Genomic DNA, 17,256 nt, shown 5'->3' with positions numbered 1-17,256 from the left:
GTTTACTGGAAGATTTGCTTCACTGTAGCCTGTCACTGTGATGCGTGCACTGTCAGTCACCATTGCCTGCCTGTGACGCAGAGGTGGTGCTTGGGATGGGGTGGTACCTGCACCCCAAGGTCCTGCCTCGGGCAGCTCTGCTGCTGCTCTGACCTGATGAAAGCACAGAGCTGGGGGCCGCTGCAGACTGCTTTCTGGGCAGCTGCCCCCGACAACAGGTGGAGGCTGTCCACCAGTCTGACAAGTGGGCCCAGACACTCGGCAGAATTCACAGGACTTGGGGAACCCTTAATCTGAAGTGCAATTATTTTTAATAAAAGGGGCATTTGCAATCAAGCTTCTGCCGGTCCTTCTGGGATTCAGGGTAAGGAGGATGTGTCTAAAGGCCCTGACACAGAAGCAGGACTCCATCCTTGATGGGCCCCTGGACGTTCCCAGGCAGGGTGTGCATGTGTGCTGTACTGTGCACGCTCAAAGCAGCACCCTCACACATCCCCACCTCACACCCTAGTATCACCCATCTCTAAGGTGACTGGAAAACATCCAGCCAGGCCTGGTGTCAGTCACGTGGTGGGAGATGCACCCTCCCCTCGACCCTGCCCAAGGGCTATGTAGACTAAGCTGCTACCCCCAACACCTCCGTTCCCAAGCAACAGCTGGTCTGCTTTTGGTCACTACAGACTAGTTTACATTTTCTGGAATTTTATATAAATGGAATCATATAGCATGTATTTCTTTTGGTCTAATTAATTACTCTAATTACTTTGAGATTTGTCCATGTTGTGTGCTTTTTCATTGCCAAATAGTTTTCCATTGGATGGAGGTGCCACATTTATCAAATTATCATGGATGTTAGGATTGTTTTCAGTTTTTGACTATTGTGAATAAAGATGTGGTAATCATGGACCAGTCTGTGAACAGACATGTTTTCATTTCTCTTGAGCAAACACCAAGTGTGATATGGTCAGGTCATATGGAGGGTGTGTGTGTGACTAAACTGTTTTCCAAAGTGGGTGACCCACTCTGCACTCCTACCAGCCTTGCTGTCGCTTGGTGTGGTCTGTATGCTCACTTTCAGCTGTTCCAGTGACAGTGGATCTTGCAACTGAAGATGGCGAGCATCTTTCATGGACCTATGTCACCCATAAATCTTCTCTGGTGAAGTGTCTGTTCAGGTATCTTGCCCATTTTTTACTTGGATTTGTTGACCTTATTAATGAGTTACAAAGTACACTGTTTTTCCAAATGCTACCATAGCAAATTACCACGATCTCTGTGGCTTAAAATAACAGATTTATTCTATCACAGTTCTGTAGGTCAGAAATTTGACACGGTCAACTGGGCTAAATTAGGTGTCAGCAAGGCAGCGTCTTCTCTGGAGGCTCCAGGGGAGAATGTGCTCCCCTGCTCATGCAGGTTGTCGGCAGAATTCAGTCTCCTGAGTGTATGGGTGTGAGGTCCGCATGTCCCTGTGGTTGTGAGCCAGATGTCCTCCTCAGCTTCTAGAGGATGCTCCATATCCTGGCTCGTGGCACCTTCATCTTCAAATCCAGCAATGGTGGGTTGAGTCCTTCTCACCCCAGAGAATCAATCCTGCCTCTTCCATTATACCACACTCTGACCCATGGTAGCCCAGAGCATTCTTGACTTTAAAGGGCTCATGTGATTAGATAGGGTCCACCTGGATAATCCAGGATAATTTCATCTCAATCTTTAATTCCACCTGCAAAGTCCTTGCCATTTAATGTAGCATATTCACAGGTTCCAGGGATTAAGAGGTGGGCATTTTGGGGGGACCACCATTCTACCTACACATAAAGTTCTTGATATTTTCTAGTTTAAGTCCTTTGTCAAGTATATGCTTTGCAAATATTTTCCCCCCTTGCTCATGCCCTTCTTGTCTTTAAGTATAATTTTAGAGGAGGAAGTAAGATTCCCCACCTGATTTTTTGAGGTATAGTTCACATATCACACAATTTTACCACTTTAAAATGTACAATTCAGTACTTTTTAGTACATTCACAGAATTGTGCAACCCTTACCTCTGTCTAGTTCCACAACATTTTCATCACCCCCAAAGAAGCCCTGTACCCTTTAGCAGTCACTCCCTATTTCCACCTCTCAGCCCCCAGAAAACCACTAATCTGCTTTGTCCTATGGATTTACCCATTTGGGACATTTCACAGAAATGGAAACACTGCGGCCTTTTGTGACTGGCTTCTTCCAGTTAGCCTATTTTCAAGGTTCATCCATATTGCAGCGTGTCAGCACTTCATTCTTTCCTATTGCCAAATAATATCGTGTACTTACCATATCTTTCAGTCAATGGGCACTTGGGTTATTTCCACTTTTCGGCTATTATGAATAATGCTGTGAACATTTCTGTCTAACCTGACACACCAGCCCCTTGTTTCAACACTTGGCCACCACAGGTTACAACTGAACCCACCTGACCTGTGATGCTAGTGGCCCCAAGAACCTCCACCCACGTGCATCAGTGCCAATGTCCCATTGCTTCCCTCCCCAAGCCCCCAGTGACACGCACTCCTTTCCTGGTGCTGGAGGTCACTGGTGAGCTCACCTGTGCAGTCTGTACTCCAGACTACTGCCTACGCAGAAGGACGCCCTCAGAGGGAAGTATTGTAATTGCTCCTACTGCCCAAGAGCCAGGCTGCTTTCCAAAAAGTCTGCACCTACTGACGCCACCATCACACCCCCCACACCTTCACCAACATCAGGGTTAATGGTTATGAAAACATAACACTTCTGAATCACCCCCAAGGATACACATTTCCGTGGATGTTTGCATTTCTTTGTTACCTTACTTGACAGCATCTCAATTAGGTTAAGTTTCTCAGGTGTCTTACCTTCTGGCTTGTTTCCTGCTTGCCCCTCCCTGAATCACCGATGGTGCCCTGTGCACAACCCCTCCTCAGCTGTGACCAGTGGGCTCACGAGTCCAGAGGAAGCCTGGCTGGTGAATCCTTCCTCCCGGTTATCTGCCCAGGGTGCCATCCTGCCCCTCTGCATCTGGGCACACAGACCAAGGCCAACCCAGAGAAAAGTATTTATGGTCTCAACTCCCCCACCTGCCGTCCATAAGAAATGGGATTGGGTACCAATCTGGTTAAGTGTGGAGAGGCCAGGCAGCTTACCACTTCCATTCCACCATCCTAAAGATCAAAAAAGAGTGAAATGACTGCCCAAGATCATACAGACAGCAGGTTACTAGAAAAGCTGGGGGCAAACAAAAATTAGAAATACAAATTAGAGTTTATGGGAAAAGTTTTAAACGTTTAATGAAAAAGACTTAATGCATTATTTACATGTGGGTAAGAAAAGGTGGCAGAATCTCCAAAGTTTGTCCTGGGGGGAGCTTTGAGAAGAGAATTCACATAAACCCCATTAAAGAGAAACTGCCCCTAAATATTTCCAAATTGATACAAAATAGGTGAACAGGCTCCAGCAAGCAGATTGTTCAAATCAGATCAGCAACTGAAAGAGAAGATAAACAAGAAGGAATAATACAAAGTGAAAATCTGTAAATTTAACTAAAGGCTCACAAAAGACTTCTCAAAAACAAAAGAAAAAAAAGCAGGAAAAACCTCAAGTGCCCCAAACCAGGAACCAGGAAGCTCTCTCTAAAACAATCACAAATACGGATTTATTGTCTTACCGTTCATGGGCATCTCGTCAATCTGAGTGGAATAGTACTGCTCAATGTCTCTGAGGATTCGGATATCATCATTCTTCACAAAATTAATGGCCACGCCCTTTCGACCATATCGACCTGATCGCCCAATTCTTCAACAATAAAGCAAAATCACTTCAGTAAGCATAGCGAAAAAGGTTTCAGTAAATCCATTAACAAGAGTGAAACCAAAGAAAAGCTTGTGCTGCCTACCTGTGTATGTACAGCTCTCTGTTGTTGGGCAGGTCGTAATTAATGATGAGGGACACCTGGGGCACATCCAGCCCCCGGGCCCAGACGTCTGTAGAAATGAGCACTCGGCTGCACAAAGAAAGGCATTTGAGACAATCACCTTAGCATAAAAGGGTCAGACCGGCGACGAACACATCAGGGCCCCTCACATTGGCCCCTGTGCAGGCTGAAGCACAAGGAACAGCACCAGAAAGCCCCGTTCAGAAGGTGCGTTTGGTATATTTCATTACTTAGGTCATGTGTGCTGATAAAAAAAAAAAATTGGCTATCTTTTACACTACTACATTTAATTTGTTTAGAGCCAGTCCCATACCAATAATTGGGAAGGACATTTTACTTTTATCTAGCAAAAACTCAAGTACAGCAGCCTCACTGATTTTGGTGCAGTGTACGGTATCTTCAAATTAGAAATGCAACTCACACCTCTCTGTCCTTCACACAGGACAGAATCTGACACACCACAGACCCACACTACACAATGCTGAGGCCACCAGCCCACCAAGCACCGGAGTGGCTGGTCTGAAATGAGATTGTCTTATGGTGTAAAATTCACACTGGATTTGAATACTTAGTACAAAAAAATTGCAAAAAACCTCATTAATATTTTTAATGTTGATTACATGTTGAAGTGATATGATATATTGGGTTAAATGACATATGTTTACTTGAATTATATTTCTATTGGACATTGCTGGTCTAGAAGCATTCAAAGTCTGAAGGGACAGCAGAACAGGAGAAAATAATCCTGCCAGATAATCACATATAACTGGAGCCCTAGAGGAAGGAAGAGGAAAGAATGGGGCCAGAGCACCAACAGAGGGGTAAAGCCAAGAGTCACAGACGTGCCAAACGGAAGGAGTAAGACTGAATCACACATGGACCCATCGGCGTGAAACCACAGAAACAAAACACAAACAAAACAGACCTAAGAAGCAGCCTGCAGAGAAGACACTGTTTTACATGAGCAGCAGCAGGTGACATCCCCACAGGACCAACACAACCAAGAAACACCAAATACAGAGGGCCGACTGCACTAGGTCACTTCATGTAAGGGATGAGAATGTCTGCAGAGTTTGGTGTCCACAGGACTTCTGGGACCGATCCCGCCTGGTTTGCCTCCTTCAACACATCAGAAGGAGGTGTTTCAAGATGAAGCAGACATTTCCAAAGAAACTAAAACAGATATTTTGTTACCAGCAGACCCAAACTAAATACAGAAAGACATTCTTCAAGCACAAGGAAATGCATCCCTGGGACTTCCCTGATGGTCTAGTGGGTAAGACTCTGCACTCTCAATGCAGAGGGCCCAAGTTTGATCCCTGGTCAGGGAACTAGATCCTGCATGCATGCCGCAACTAAAGGTCCCACGTGCCGCAACTAAGACCTGGTGCAGCCAAAATAAATAAACAAATATGTATATATATGTATATATTAAAAAAGAAAGAAATGCATCCCTGATGGAAGCTCAGAGATAAAGGAAAGACAGAAGAGTAACAAGTATGGTCAATATGCAGCATTCATTATATGAATTATGTAAGTTTCATTATATAAAGCAAAAATTTCTTGTTGAGGTTGAAATATATGTAAATTAAAACACATGACGGGCTTCCCTGGTGGCGCAGTGGTTGAGAGTCCGCCTGCCGATGCAGGGGACATGGGTTCGTGCCCCGGTCCGGGAGGATCCCACATGCCGCACAGCGGCTGGGCCCGTGAGCCATGGCCGCTGAGCCTGCACGTCCGGAGCCTGTGCTCCGCAGCGGGAGGGGCCACAGCAGTGAGAGGCGCGCGTACCGCAAAAAAAAAAAAAAAAAAAAAACACATGACAACAGTGACAGAAGTCTGGGGGGGGGGTCACTGAAGTCAGCGTTTCAAGTTCTCTGTGCTCTCAGGGGAGATGGTAAAAGTACCAAGCAACCACAGCTGCTGATGACTCTTCAGGGTGACCACTAAATAACATAAATAAACATTTTCCAAAATAAAAAGTGGGGAAAAGGAATAACAACAAAAAATCCAAACTAAAGAAAGAAAAAAGAACCACAGAAGAGAAATGACAAGTAAGATATAAGATGGTCAATTTAAAACCAAATACATCAGTATTTACATTAAACGAAACTAGACTAAATGTTCCAGTTAGAAGACAATTATGGGCTTCCCTTGTGGCGTAGTGGTTAAGAATCCGCCTGCCAATGCAGGGGACACAAGTTCGAGCTCTGGTCCAGGAAGATCCCACAGCAGGCAGAACAACTAAGCCCGTGCACCACAACTACTGAGCCTGCGCTCTAGAGCCCATGAGCCACAACTACTGAGCCCACATGCCACAACTACTGAAGCCCACACGCCTAGAGCCCATACTCCACAACAAGAGAAGCCCGCGCGCCGCAACAAAGAGTAGCCCCCGCTCACCGCAACTAGAGAAAGCCCCCACGCAGCAATGAAGACCCAATGCAGCCAAAAATAAATAAAATAAATTTTTAAAAAAGAGCAATTGGGCCTCCCTGGTGGCGCAGTGGTTGAGAGTCCGCCTGCCGATGCAGGGGATACGGGTTCGTGCCCCGGTCTGGGAGGATCCCATATGCCGCGGAGCGGCTGGGCCCGTGAGCCATGGCCGCTGAGCCTGCGCATCCGGAGCCTGTGCTCCGCAACGGGAGAGGCCACAACAGTGAGAGGCCCGCGTACCGCAAAAAAAAAAAAAAAAAAAAAAAAAAAAAAAAAAAAAAAAAAAAAAAAGAGCAATTATCATTAGATGAAAAGAAAAGGAAAAATAAAACCCAACTATATGCTGGTTACATGAAATCCATCTAAAGCTTAAGTCTACAAACCAGAGGTGAAGGAAGAAAGGTGGTACACTAAGGAGACACCAAGCGTTCAGAGCTGGTGCTGCTAGTCAGACAGAGCAGGATTCAGGACAAAAGCCCTAGTAGAGAAGGGCAGACGCTTCCACAGCAAAAGCTAAATCCTCCAGAAATCTAGTAATTCTGAACTTGTACACTCAGGTCTCTGGACCCATAACGCAAGAACGGACAGAACCCCCAAGAGGAAAACCAGCACTCTCAACACTGATGAAACAAGACTTAAGGGAAAAAGGGTAAGGATGCAGTTTTGAGAAATACAGCTAGCAACTGAAATCCAACACCATGCAGCACCCATCTTGTCCAAGCACAGGGAACATTTGTAAAATGACCCCGTGCTGGGCCACAAAGCAAGTCTGAATACACACTGAGGGGATGAAATCACACAAAGCGGGTTCTCTGTCCACAGTGGGATTAAGCTAAAACCAATACAAAAAGATAAATAGAAAATCTCCATTTATTTGGAAACAGAAAAATACGCTTCTAAATAAGGCAACCGACCTACGTAGTTAAGGCTAGTTCTCATCTCAGCCTCATCTCACACCAGCAGTGGCCGCCCTGCTCACCAGCAAGTTGGTGACCTGCCCGAGCTCAGTTGTTGGGGGGAAAACTCGGGTAACACCCTGTAAATGCTGGCCCACAGCACCAGCACCAGGACCACAGCAGAGAGCTCAGCCAACCCACCTGGCACCAGACCGGAACTCCTTCATGATGGACTCACGCTCCTTCTGGGGCATGTCCCCGTGCATGGATGACACGGTGAAGTTGGCTTCCCTCATCTTCTCCGTCAGCCAGTCAACCTACAGATGGAATCAACAGATGCTGCCATAAGCTCACAAACCAGAGACTGTATACAGGATTTCATGTCATTACCTGCAGAACCAATTCGAATATTCATAAACAAGTGCTCTTAAAACTCAGGCTAGGGACTTCCCTAGTGGCGCAGTGGTTAAGAACCCGCCTGCCAATGCACGGGACACAGGTTCGAGCCCTGGTCTGGGAAGATCCCACGTGTCACGGAGCAACTAAGCCCGTGCGCCACAACTCCTGAGCCTGCGAGCCACAACTCCTGAGCCTGTGTGCTGCAACTACCAAAGTCCGTGTGCTTAGAGCCCTTGCTCCACAACAAGAGAAGCCACCACAAAGAGAAGCCTGCGCACCACAAGGAAGAGTAGCCCCCGCTCGCCACAACCAGAGAAAGTCCATGCGCAACAGCAAAGACCCAGCACAGCCAAAAAAAAAAAAATATATATATATATATATAGAAACAAAACTCAGGCCAATCCTCACTGGCTGTGTAGAAAACTTAATTTTGCCCAGCAAATATTGGGGCAAAAATTCTCTTAAAAGACAATATGTCACTGTTCTCATCTGAAATTTAAGTTCGAATCTTTTTTGGAATGTGGTCCAAATCTTCTTCCTATTCCAAGGAGAGCCGCCAGGGTTCTCAGCTCTGCCGGCACATCAGCATCACCTGGGAGCTCAAAGAATGTGTGTCCGGGCCCCACCTGAACCAATGACCCGGAGCCTTCAGTCAAGGGACCAGATCAACACCCTGCACATGTTCCCTGGATACACCCGCTTGTCCGCTCACCGTCCAGGGTGACTTTGAGCTAAAGGGCAGAGCCCAGTGGCTGCCCGAAGAGACCACATACCCAGAGCCTAAAGCACATAATTCTGGTCCTCAACAGAAAATACCTGACCTAAGTTCTATGAAAACCGATCTTTGGTTTTCGCCACAAGGACATTAAAGAGCCAGGATAGCCACGCACCTTCCTCTTGGTGTTACAGAAGATAACAGCCTGAGTGATGGTCAGCGTGTCATAGAGGTCACACAGCGTGTCGAACTTCCACTCTTCTCTCTCCACAGCCACAAAAAACTGCTTGATGCCTTCTAGAGTCAGTTCATCACTGGAGGACAAACACAATCCTGTCAACTCATCCTTCCAACCAAAACTTGAGGACGTGCGCAGGCCAGGGGCTGTTCCAGGCACAGGCCCAACCCCCAGCGACCCAGGAGCCTGGGCATTAAACCCCTGCCCCTCCCGCCAGCCACATCCTCCTAGGAGTCGCCACTTCCACCGCACGGGCCCAAGCCCTGGATCAGTATGAACCTTTAACCACACCTTGTATATGGTTCTAAACAAAATGTTCGGCTGTTCAATAGTATACACATTTTACTGCCAATGGCAAATAATTCCATCGATAAGTAAATACTATCAGCAAATTTTTAAATTTGGAATTCCTGGATCAAAGGAGACTATATAAAAGCTGGCTTTTCAAATGAGAAAATTAAAAAGAACTTTCATGTTTTAAAACCCAAATACAACTATGCTATGTTTTAGTCCCACCTGAGAAGTAGGGCATCCTCACCGTTTCACCAAAATGCGGATAGGGTCGGTCATGAACTTGTTGGTCATCTCCAGGATCTCATGGGGCAGCGTGGCACTGATGAGCACCACCTGAGTGGCCGGGGGCAAGTACCTGTACACATCGTAGATCTGTTCTTTGAAACCTGGGATGAGGAATGAGACACACGGGGAATTTTTAAGGCTGCACACTTTGAAACAGAAGTTGCACATCAACTGTTCACATTTGACTGGACGCAGCACTGTGACTGTAAAGGTGCAAGATTTCACACGGAATCTTCTTCCAGAGCTGGACCAAATTCTCGCATCCCCTCTCCTCTCCCTGGTGTGCTCTAGGGATCAGAGCCCCACCCAAGAGTCCTGGATGCCAACAAGTAAAAGCAACAGAAACCTGAGCCCTGAGCCCACAACCTCAGACCCCTGCAGGTAGTTTCACATCTCAGTTCCAGCTGCTGCTGCCCTGTGAGGGTATGCATCCACTGTGGCCAGATCTGCCACATTTTAAATAAATCCAGAGATCTAGATTTTTTGTTGGTTTTTTTTTTTTGCGGTACGCGGGCCTCTCACTGTTGTGGCCTCTCCCGTTGCGGAGCACAGGCTCCGGATGCGCAGGCTCAGCGGCCATGGCTCACGGGCCCAGCCGCTCTGAGGCATGTGGGATCTTCCCAGACCGGGGCACGAACCCGTGTCCCCTGCACTGGCAGGCGGACTCTCAACCACTGCGCCACCAGGGAAGCCCGAGATCTAGATTTTCACCAAAAAAATCTCCACTTAAAAAAAAATCTCCCACAGATACTGACCCATGTTGTACACCTGAAAATGTTACATGTCAATTACACCTTAATTTAAAAACCTCCCAATTAAATAATGCAACTAGTTTACATTATTTCATATGGTATAGGCTGAATAAAACCCGCTGGCAAGCAGGACCTGGCCCTCGGGTCACCACACCACCACCTCTGCAGGACGCGTTAGGAGGCTGACGTGTGAGAAGGGGGCAGGTGGCTGCAAGGTTCTGACTGTAGAGATCAGGGGGCCAGAAGCTACATTTCCGACACATTCCCAGCTGACATAGATGCCACTGGTTCTGGAGACCTCACTTTGTAGTAACTGTACCTTTAACTTAGCTGAAGAGCAGGGCCTCCAGGTAAGGGGCCCAAGACAGAGGTGGGGTGCAGGGCTGCTCCAAGGGGTGGCATCAGCCTCTAGGCTCCTGAGAGAACTGCTCAAGAACCAGGGAACAGGAAAACGCTTGGGAAGAACCCCATGAGTTACTGGTGACTCCTGAGAAGCAAAATATTCCCTTCACACCAGGCGACCCCAATGTCTAAGGGGACGACCCATCCGACCCCCTGGTATGGAAGTAAGACTGGAGGGGGGTGTGCAGGGAGGGGAGGCGTGAAGACACTGTGAGGTACTGCCCACAGCTGTTACTGAACCAAGGTAGCAGCTGTCATTATGCATTTCCCAGTTGCTGTGCTAAGAGCACAACTGCTATGACTTACGGGTCCTCACATATTTGTCCTCATACGTTTTGGGAGAAATACATGAAATGCACCCCAATTCTAGAAATTTATCTTGAAAAATAACCGATAGAAGAGTAAAAACAACCTGGACAACCAATAAAAAACAACTAGTGAAATAAATTATGGAACATCCAAACCACAAAATACCCTACTGCCATGTAACAAGATTTATTCAGCTATCTGTTCCACCCCTTCCCCACCACCAGGCATCTCTGCATCAAATCCCAGCTCCACGCCTCAGCCATCTGTGCTCACCCACCACACAACGAGCAGTACCCCATCAGTTTGGCTGAAATGCTGCTGTTCTGGTTGTCATCAGTCTTACAAACCACTACCATAAAAAAATCAGAGTTTTATATTCCTAAGTGCACCCAGGGCATAACTGTTTTCCACAAAGAACATACTACTTATACTGAGTTCATTAGCTCCACATTTCAATTTTACACGGTGAAAATTTAAGAATTTTACATCAATAGAAAATGAATTCTTTTGTTACTCATACCTTTATTCAACATTTCATCAGCCTCATCCAAAACCAACATCTTGATAGCACGTGTCCTCAAACTTCTGCGACGAATCATATCTATAAAATCAGATTTCGAAATAAGCAGACCTCAGGCTATAAGTAAAGAGCCAGCCATTTCAACCAGTTTCCACAGCATTTCAGGGACCTTCCCTCCACTTCTTACAAGTTACTCAAATGCAAAAATCCACTATGTAGCATATCAAATTGAAAATGGTCCTCTATTGTTTAAGCACTTTTTATAGACAAAAGCAATTACCAAAGACACGCCCAGGTGTGCCAGCGACAACATGCTGTCCATAATCCAGTTTCCTGATGTCCTCCCCCACGTTGGTGCCCCCAATGCAGGCATGGCACTGGACGTTCATGTAGTCACCCAAAGCAAGCAGGCCCTGAATTAAAACACAGATTCATGTTCAAGGTCTGCCCCAAGACTGCTATGAGTCTGAAACATCCGAGTTCCCCCAAAATGAAGATTGTTTCTATTCTAGTTTAAGATGACCACTGGGTATTGTTTATGCCATTATTTCTATCATAAAACTACAGAGAGCCCAAGTCTCCTCCTTCCACTCTTTTCTGTGCCAGAATGAAGTCAGTTTTACTGTTTTCTCATTACAAAAGCAGTATGTATTTACAGAAAAATAAGAAAATATATAAAATTCATAATCCTATCCACCCACAGATGCTATTAACATCTTAATAGATACACTTCCAAAATGTTTATACTATAAAAACAAAATAATTACAATTATTTTTTACAATTATTTTTAATTTTTTTGGAAGAGAATTACAATTCTAAGATTGCAAAGAACTATTGGAATCCCACAAGCTACACTAACAATGACTTCATACAAACCAGCAACTCACATAATATGTGATTTATCACAAAATGTTAGGAATCGGGGAAAAAACCTGACAGAACAGAAAAACCGAATTAGATTAAGTCAACAGTTGGCTTGAACAGCGTGGGGGTTAGGGAGGGAGGTTAGGTATGCCGGCCTACCTACGGACTGCAGACACCCCTCAACCTCAGCTTAGTCAGATATCCACACAGACTTTACAATCAGCCCTCCCTAACCTTGGATCCAACCAACTTCGCATCATGTAGTGTTGTAGTACATATTCATTTTTTAAAACCTGCATATAAATAGATCCATGCAGTTCTAACCCATGCTGTTTAGGGTCAACTGTACTTGCAAATACGACAGTGCCATCTTTAACTGTCTTACCTTCTGGATCTGTACAGCTAACTCTCTCGTTGGAGCCAAGATCAAAGCTTGGGTTTCACGAACCTGGTAAAATAATTTGTCGGAAAATAGAGAATCTCAGTATCTTCACGGTAGACTGCACTAATTCAGACTCAGATCTATTTTGAATATTATCTCAAGTTAACCACACATCTGATTTCAGGTAAGCGAACCTGAATGTTACTTAAATTGCATATTCAGTGATAATGGGTATACCGGTCAGAATTCTTGTTTACAGACAAGAATTTCCACTAGTTAAAAAAATCTCCCAGTTTACAGACATAGAAAACAAACTTATGGTTACCAAAGGGGAAAGGGTGGAGGGAGGGATAAATTAGGAGTTTGCGATTAAAATATACACACTACTATGTTAAAAAAGAGATAACCAAAAAGGACCTACTGTATAGCACAGGGAACTAGATATATCTGAATCACTTTGCTATACACCTGAAACTAACACAGCATTGTAAATCAACTAAATTTCAATAAAAATTTTAAAAAAGACTCTCAGTTTAAATAAAAAGGAATTTATGACAGGATATTAGCTCAGATATTAGTGTGCACTTAAGATTCTCTTTAAAAAATGTGTTTAATCAGTATAACTAGAGACATTTAAGAACTGTACTTCTTGAACACTGTAGTTACAGAAGGTAAAGGAAGTATTTCCTAGGATTAAAGAGAAGTTTAAGATTACCTGAATATCCAAACACTGGAGGACAGAAATACTGAAGGTGGCTGTTTTGCCTGTACCAGACTGAGATCTAGTAAAGAAAACACAGATAAATGGGATTTAGAGTGATGGGCTACATGTCACTGCTCCCATTCATGTAACCCCCGCTCCAGCAGTGCTCTGAGGAGATGAGCTGCAGAAGCACTGGGCAGCTTCTTCCAAGTCGATTCCCCCACACCCCCTGAACAATATCTTAACTGCAAGGTGGTGGGACTCAGGCATAACGTCACAACTTTTAAATCACAGGTGATAAGGACAGTAAATGTGGCCTTTGCATCAGGGGGTGATAGAGCTGCAGAATCTATAGAATGGGTGTTAGAGGTGGCAAAAAAAAAAGATTCCCCTTTATATAATTCTTTTCTACGGTTTCAGACTTCTTTTTTTTTTGTAAATGAGTCTTTAAAAAATTAGGCAAATAGGGAATAATGCTATTAAAAGAGTATTATATACAATTCCATATGCCAAATAATAGGTTAAGTAAAGCTGACTTAAAAAAAAGAAAAAAAGAAAGCTTTCTAGAGTGGAGGATGCAAAACTAAAAACAAACAGCCCATAGCTGAAGTCAAGGCAAGAGCTGGTAACAGCATCTGAATGAAGAAGCACTGACCTACACGCTGCTGTGCTAACCAGCACCTGACTCCCCCTCTGCATGAGCAGACTTACTGTGCAATGACATCTCTCCCTTTAATTATCTGCTTAATAGCTCGCTGCTGGATTGCTGATGGTTTTTCAAAACCTGTAAATTAAAACAGAAAAAATGAGCTCTAACCACTAGGACAGCATACTTGCAACCATACACTGGAGCTCCTTGTGCAGAGGATGTTATCTTTTTAAAATCCGCCACCCCCTCCTAACCCAAAGTCCAACATACTAAGCTCTCAAGAAACAGCTGCTGAATGAAGTAGGCTGAAGTGGATTTTTATACTAACATACCATCTTATTTATACAGACACAATCTCTAAGGAACACTGTTGCAAAATACAGACACCCCAGTTAGGTTAAAAAAATGTTGGTGGTTACTCCTGGAGAATGGGGTGAGGGAGGCTCACATTTTACTCCAATTACTTGTGTATTGTTTGACTATATTACAATAACCTGCACTAATGGGTTTTTTTTTTTTGTATTACTTTTTAAGTTAAAAAAAAGGAATATAAACCCATCAGTGCTGTAGTCACCACTCCCCACCAGCAGTAAGTCTGCAGGTTGTTTGTTATCACCTACAACCCCATTTCATCTACTCCTCCTGCCTTGATGCAGCTACATGAACTACACCACCGCCCTTCTACTGTCCAAGTAAACAAACAAAACTTTACGTACAAATAATGTACTTTAATTAATTTTTGGTAGTCTCTTAAAATGTAATACAATTTCCCATCTAACACAAAAGCAAATATAACAGATGATTTAAACCCCTCAGGATGACCCAGCAAGTAGATAGGAAACTAAACACGGTATTTTAGGGCAGGGACGTCCCGGCTGCCAAGAGGCAGACAGGGCTGTCGGCCACACTACGAGGGCCAGCTGCAGTGGTTCTTTACCTCCCATTCCCTCCGTACCTTCTCTGTGTTAGACTGTCATGACACCATGAACTGCTGAATAAAAAAGATGTGGGTCCCAGTCCCAAGCATTAAGCACAGATGCTGATCACGCCCATCTACATCCCCAACCCGACCTCTTCCCAACTGCCTCCTTGACATCTCCTACTGGATGGTTTACAGGTCCCTCAAGCTCTCCTCATTCAAGAAGACCTCCCTCGAGTGCTCCCCGCCGGAGGAGAGGGCATCATCACCTGCCCAGTTACTCAAACATCCAGGACTTTCATCTCCTGCTCACATTCAACCCATCAGCAAACCCTGTTAGTACTCCATCTCCACCACAATACCATCATCACTCCCCTGGACTGGAGCAAAAGCCTCCTAACATCTCCCTGCTTCCTCTCCTGCCTCACCTCCCCCCATATCCAGACACCCAGGACCACCTCTGTGACTGTAAATCTGATCCCATCATTTCCCTGCTTGAAACCCTCCAATGGCCTCCCACTGCACTTAGAAATAAAATTCAAACTCTATCACCTCGCACCATGCTTTCCAAGATCTGCGCCCCCCCCCCCCGCCAAACTCGCCCTTAGGCTCCCAGGACAGGGAGATTCTTTCTGTTCCTGGAATGCATAAGGCTCCCGGCTGCAGGGCCCAGTTCTACCATAATCTTCTCATAACGGCTTCCTTAGCCCAGATCTCAGCTCAAATGCCAGCCCCTCCTGGGAGCCCCCTTACCTATGTGCTCTACTATCTTAACTCTCTCCTCCCGCCAATCACGCTTGATTCCGTTATCCCGCTTTATTTTCTTCGTAGCCATTACCACTGACTATATAATCCTTCTCCCAAACATAACAAGCTCCGTAAGGCCTGCCTCGTTCACTACTAAGCCGCCAGTGTCTAGAGCCGCGCACGTTCCTAGCACCTGGCAGGTTTAAGACAATCATCCGCTGAATGAGTGACTCCGGCCTGCAAGGAAGACCCTGCAGCCCTCGCGGGACCCTGCAGCTCTCGCGAGACCCAGCACGGCGCCCCGCCGGGAGAACAACACCCGAACCGGCCGACACAGACAGGGGTGGGAACACGTGCTGGGTGCAGGGATCGCCCGTCAGGGCCCCCGGGCTCGGCCTCAACCCTGACCCCCAGCCCCGGGGCGGCCGCACTCCCAGTCTCGGGAACCACCCCCGGCCGGGCCGCCCCCCTCCCCGGGGGCGCCCCAGCCCGCGGCCCGAGCTCACCGACCGTAAGCGTAGATGCCGCGCAGCAGGTCCTCCCGCAGGCCCATGGTGTCGAACGTGGGGGTCACGTCCACCTCCTCACTGGTCTCGAATTCCACTTTGGTCATGTCTTCCTCTTTGAGCAGCCGCTTCCGCGCCGAGCCCGAGGTCGCCATTGTGGCCGTACCCGCCATGATTCCGAGCAGGCTGAGAGCCAAGCTCTCGCCTCAGAAGAAAGCGGAAGCACGGCCCCGCGCCGCCGCTGCCGGAACTGACGTCGTAGCGCGCGCGTGCGTGCGTGCGTACGAGCGTGCGTCGGGGCCAAGCCCCAGAAGGGGCGGGGAGCTCCTGGTCACGTGAAAGGGGAAAGGGCGCCTAATGCAGGGAAAGGGGCGGTGCTGCGGCTCTTGCGCGGGAGGGGCTCCCGCGGGATCTCGCCGAACCGAGTTCCGCCCACCCCTACAAAAGGTGCGGAGGCGGCAGGGCGCAGCGGTTCGTACTGGGTGTGGTACTCCCGGCCTGGATCTCCGGCTGATGTAGTCCTTTCCAGTTACCGGATCCTCCGCGCGGGACGGTAGACCTGGCGCCCCTGCAGACGGGCTGCGGACCGCGCCAGGGCGCCCCTGCTCAGGGCGGGGTCTCCAGGCGGCCCTGCTTCGAGTGGGAACCTGCTTCGGTGGGGACCCGCCACCCACTGGGCGCGGGTCCCCACCGGTACCCATTCCTTCATGTGTACGCATGTCCCGACGTTGTCGCCGGCCGGGGACGCCGGTAAACGCATTATTACTCGTTACCACTGCCGCCCAATGGAAATCCTCACTGCACATCGTCTGCTTTTGGAAAGTCTGGAATCTTTAACTGCTTGCTTGTCAGCTCTCACTTTGACACCCCCAGGCCGGTTTTTAACCCCCTAATGGAAAAGCCCCTACCCGGGGTCGAGTGTGTTGGGAGAGTAAGGGTCCTGCGACGGCCCCCGGCACCAGGACCCCCAGAACTGGCCGCGTGACCTTGGGCCGCGCCTTGCTGGACTGTGCGTCTGTCTGTTCATTAGGCCCTGGATTCCGCGTGTCTGGCGGAGGTGCTGATAAATCCCGCCCTGCAGAAAAGATGACCCTGGAGGTGATGGCTTTCGGTTGCCCTGTAGAATATTTCCAGTTATGCCATGTTACCCTAAACTTCTTTAAGTGCCTCTAAAAATCCGGCTCCTCAACCACCGTCACCGCCTGACGCACGTTCATCTGTGTTGTGTGAAAATAGCGTTTTTAACTTTGTGAAACTTACACTTGCCCAAGTGCAAGCTCTGTCCTTTCTCATTGT

General features: G+C 47.0%; 1 protein-coding gene across 2 annotated transcripts; it reads right to left on the bottom strand.

Annotated features, from left to right (window-relative positions):
* Positions 1–3,279: 3,279 nt before the first annotated feature.
* Positions 3,280–16,133, bottom strand: EIF4A3 (eukaryotic translation initiation factor 4A3; the record flags this gene model as incomplete). 2 transcript variants are annotated; one of them, XM_079725621.1, is made up of 12 exons in its annotated part: positions 3,280–3,495; positions 3,677–3,804; positions 3,905–4,012; positions 7,477–7,592; positions 8,565–8,703; positions 9,166–9,307; positions 11,190–11,270; positions 11,470–11,602; positions 12,440–12,502; positions 13,152–13,218; positions 13,851–13,923; positions 15,965–16,133. In XM_079725621.1, 12 exons carry the CDS (start codon positions 16,131–16,133, stop codon positions 3,479–3,481), a joined length of 1,236 nt encoding a protein of 411 aa, XP_079581747.1. The 2 variants fall into 2 exon arrangements, with proteins under 2 accessions (XP_079581747.1, XP_079581746.1); XM_079725620.1 differs by lacking the exon at positions 3,280–3,495 and having other exon boundaries at positions 3,651–3,804.
* Positions 16,134–17,256: the final 1,123 nt, after the last annotated feature.

This window comes from Hyperoodon ampullatus (genome assembly GCF_949752795.1).
Source record: "Hyperoodon ampullatus genome assembly, chromosome: 19".
Classification (NCBI taxonomy): Eukaryota; Metazoa; Chordata; class Mammalia; order Artiodactyla; family Ziphiidae; genus Hyperoodon; species Hyperoodon ampullatus.
The sequence above is the reverse complement of the archived record's forward strand: the minus strand, read 5'-3'. Positions and strand labels throughout refer to the sequence as shown.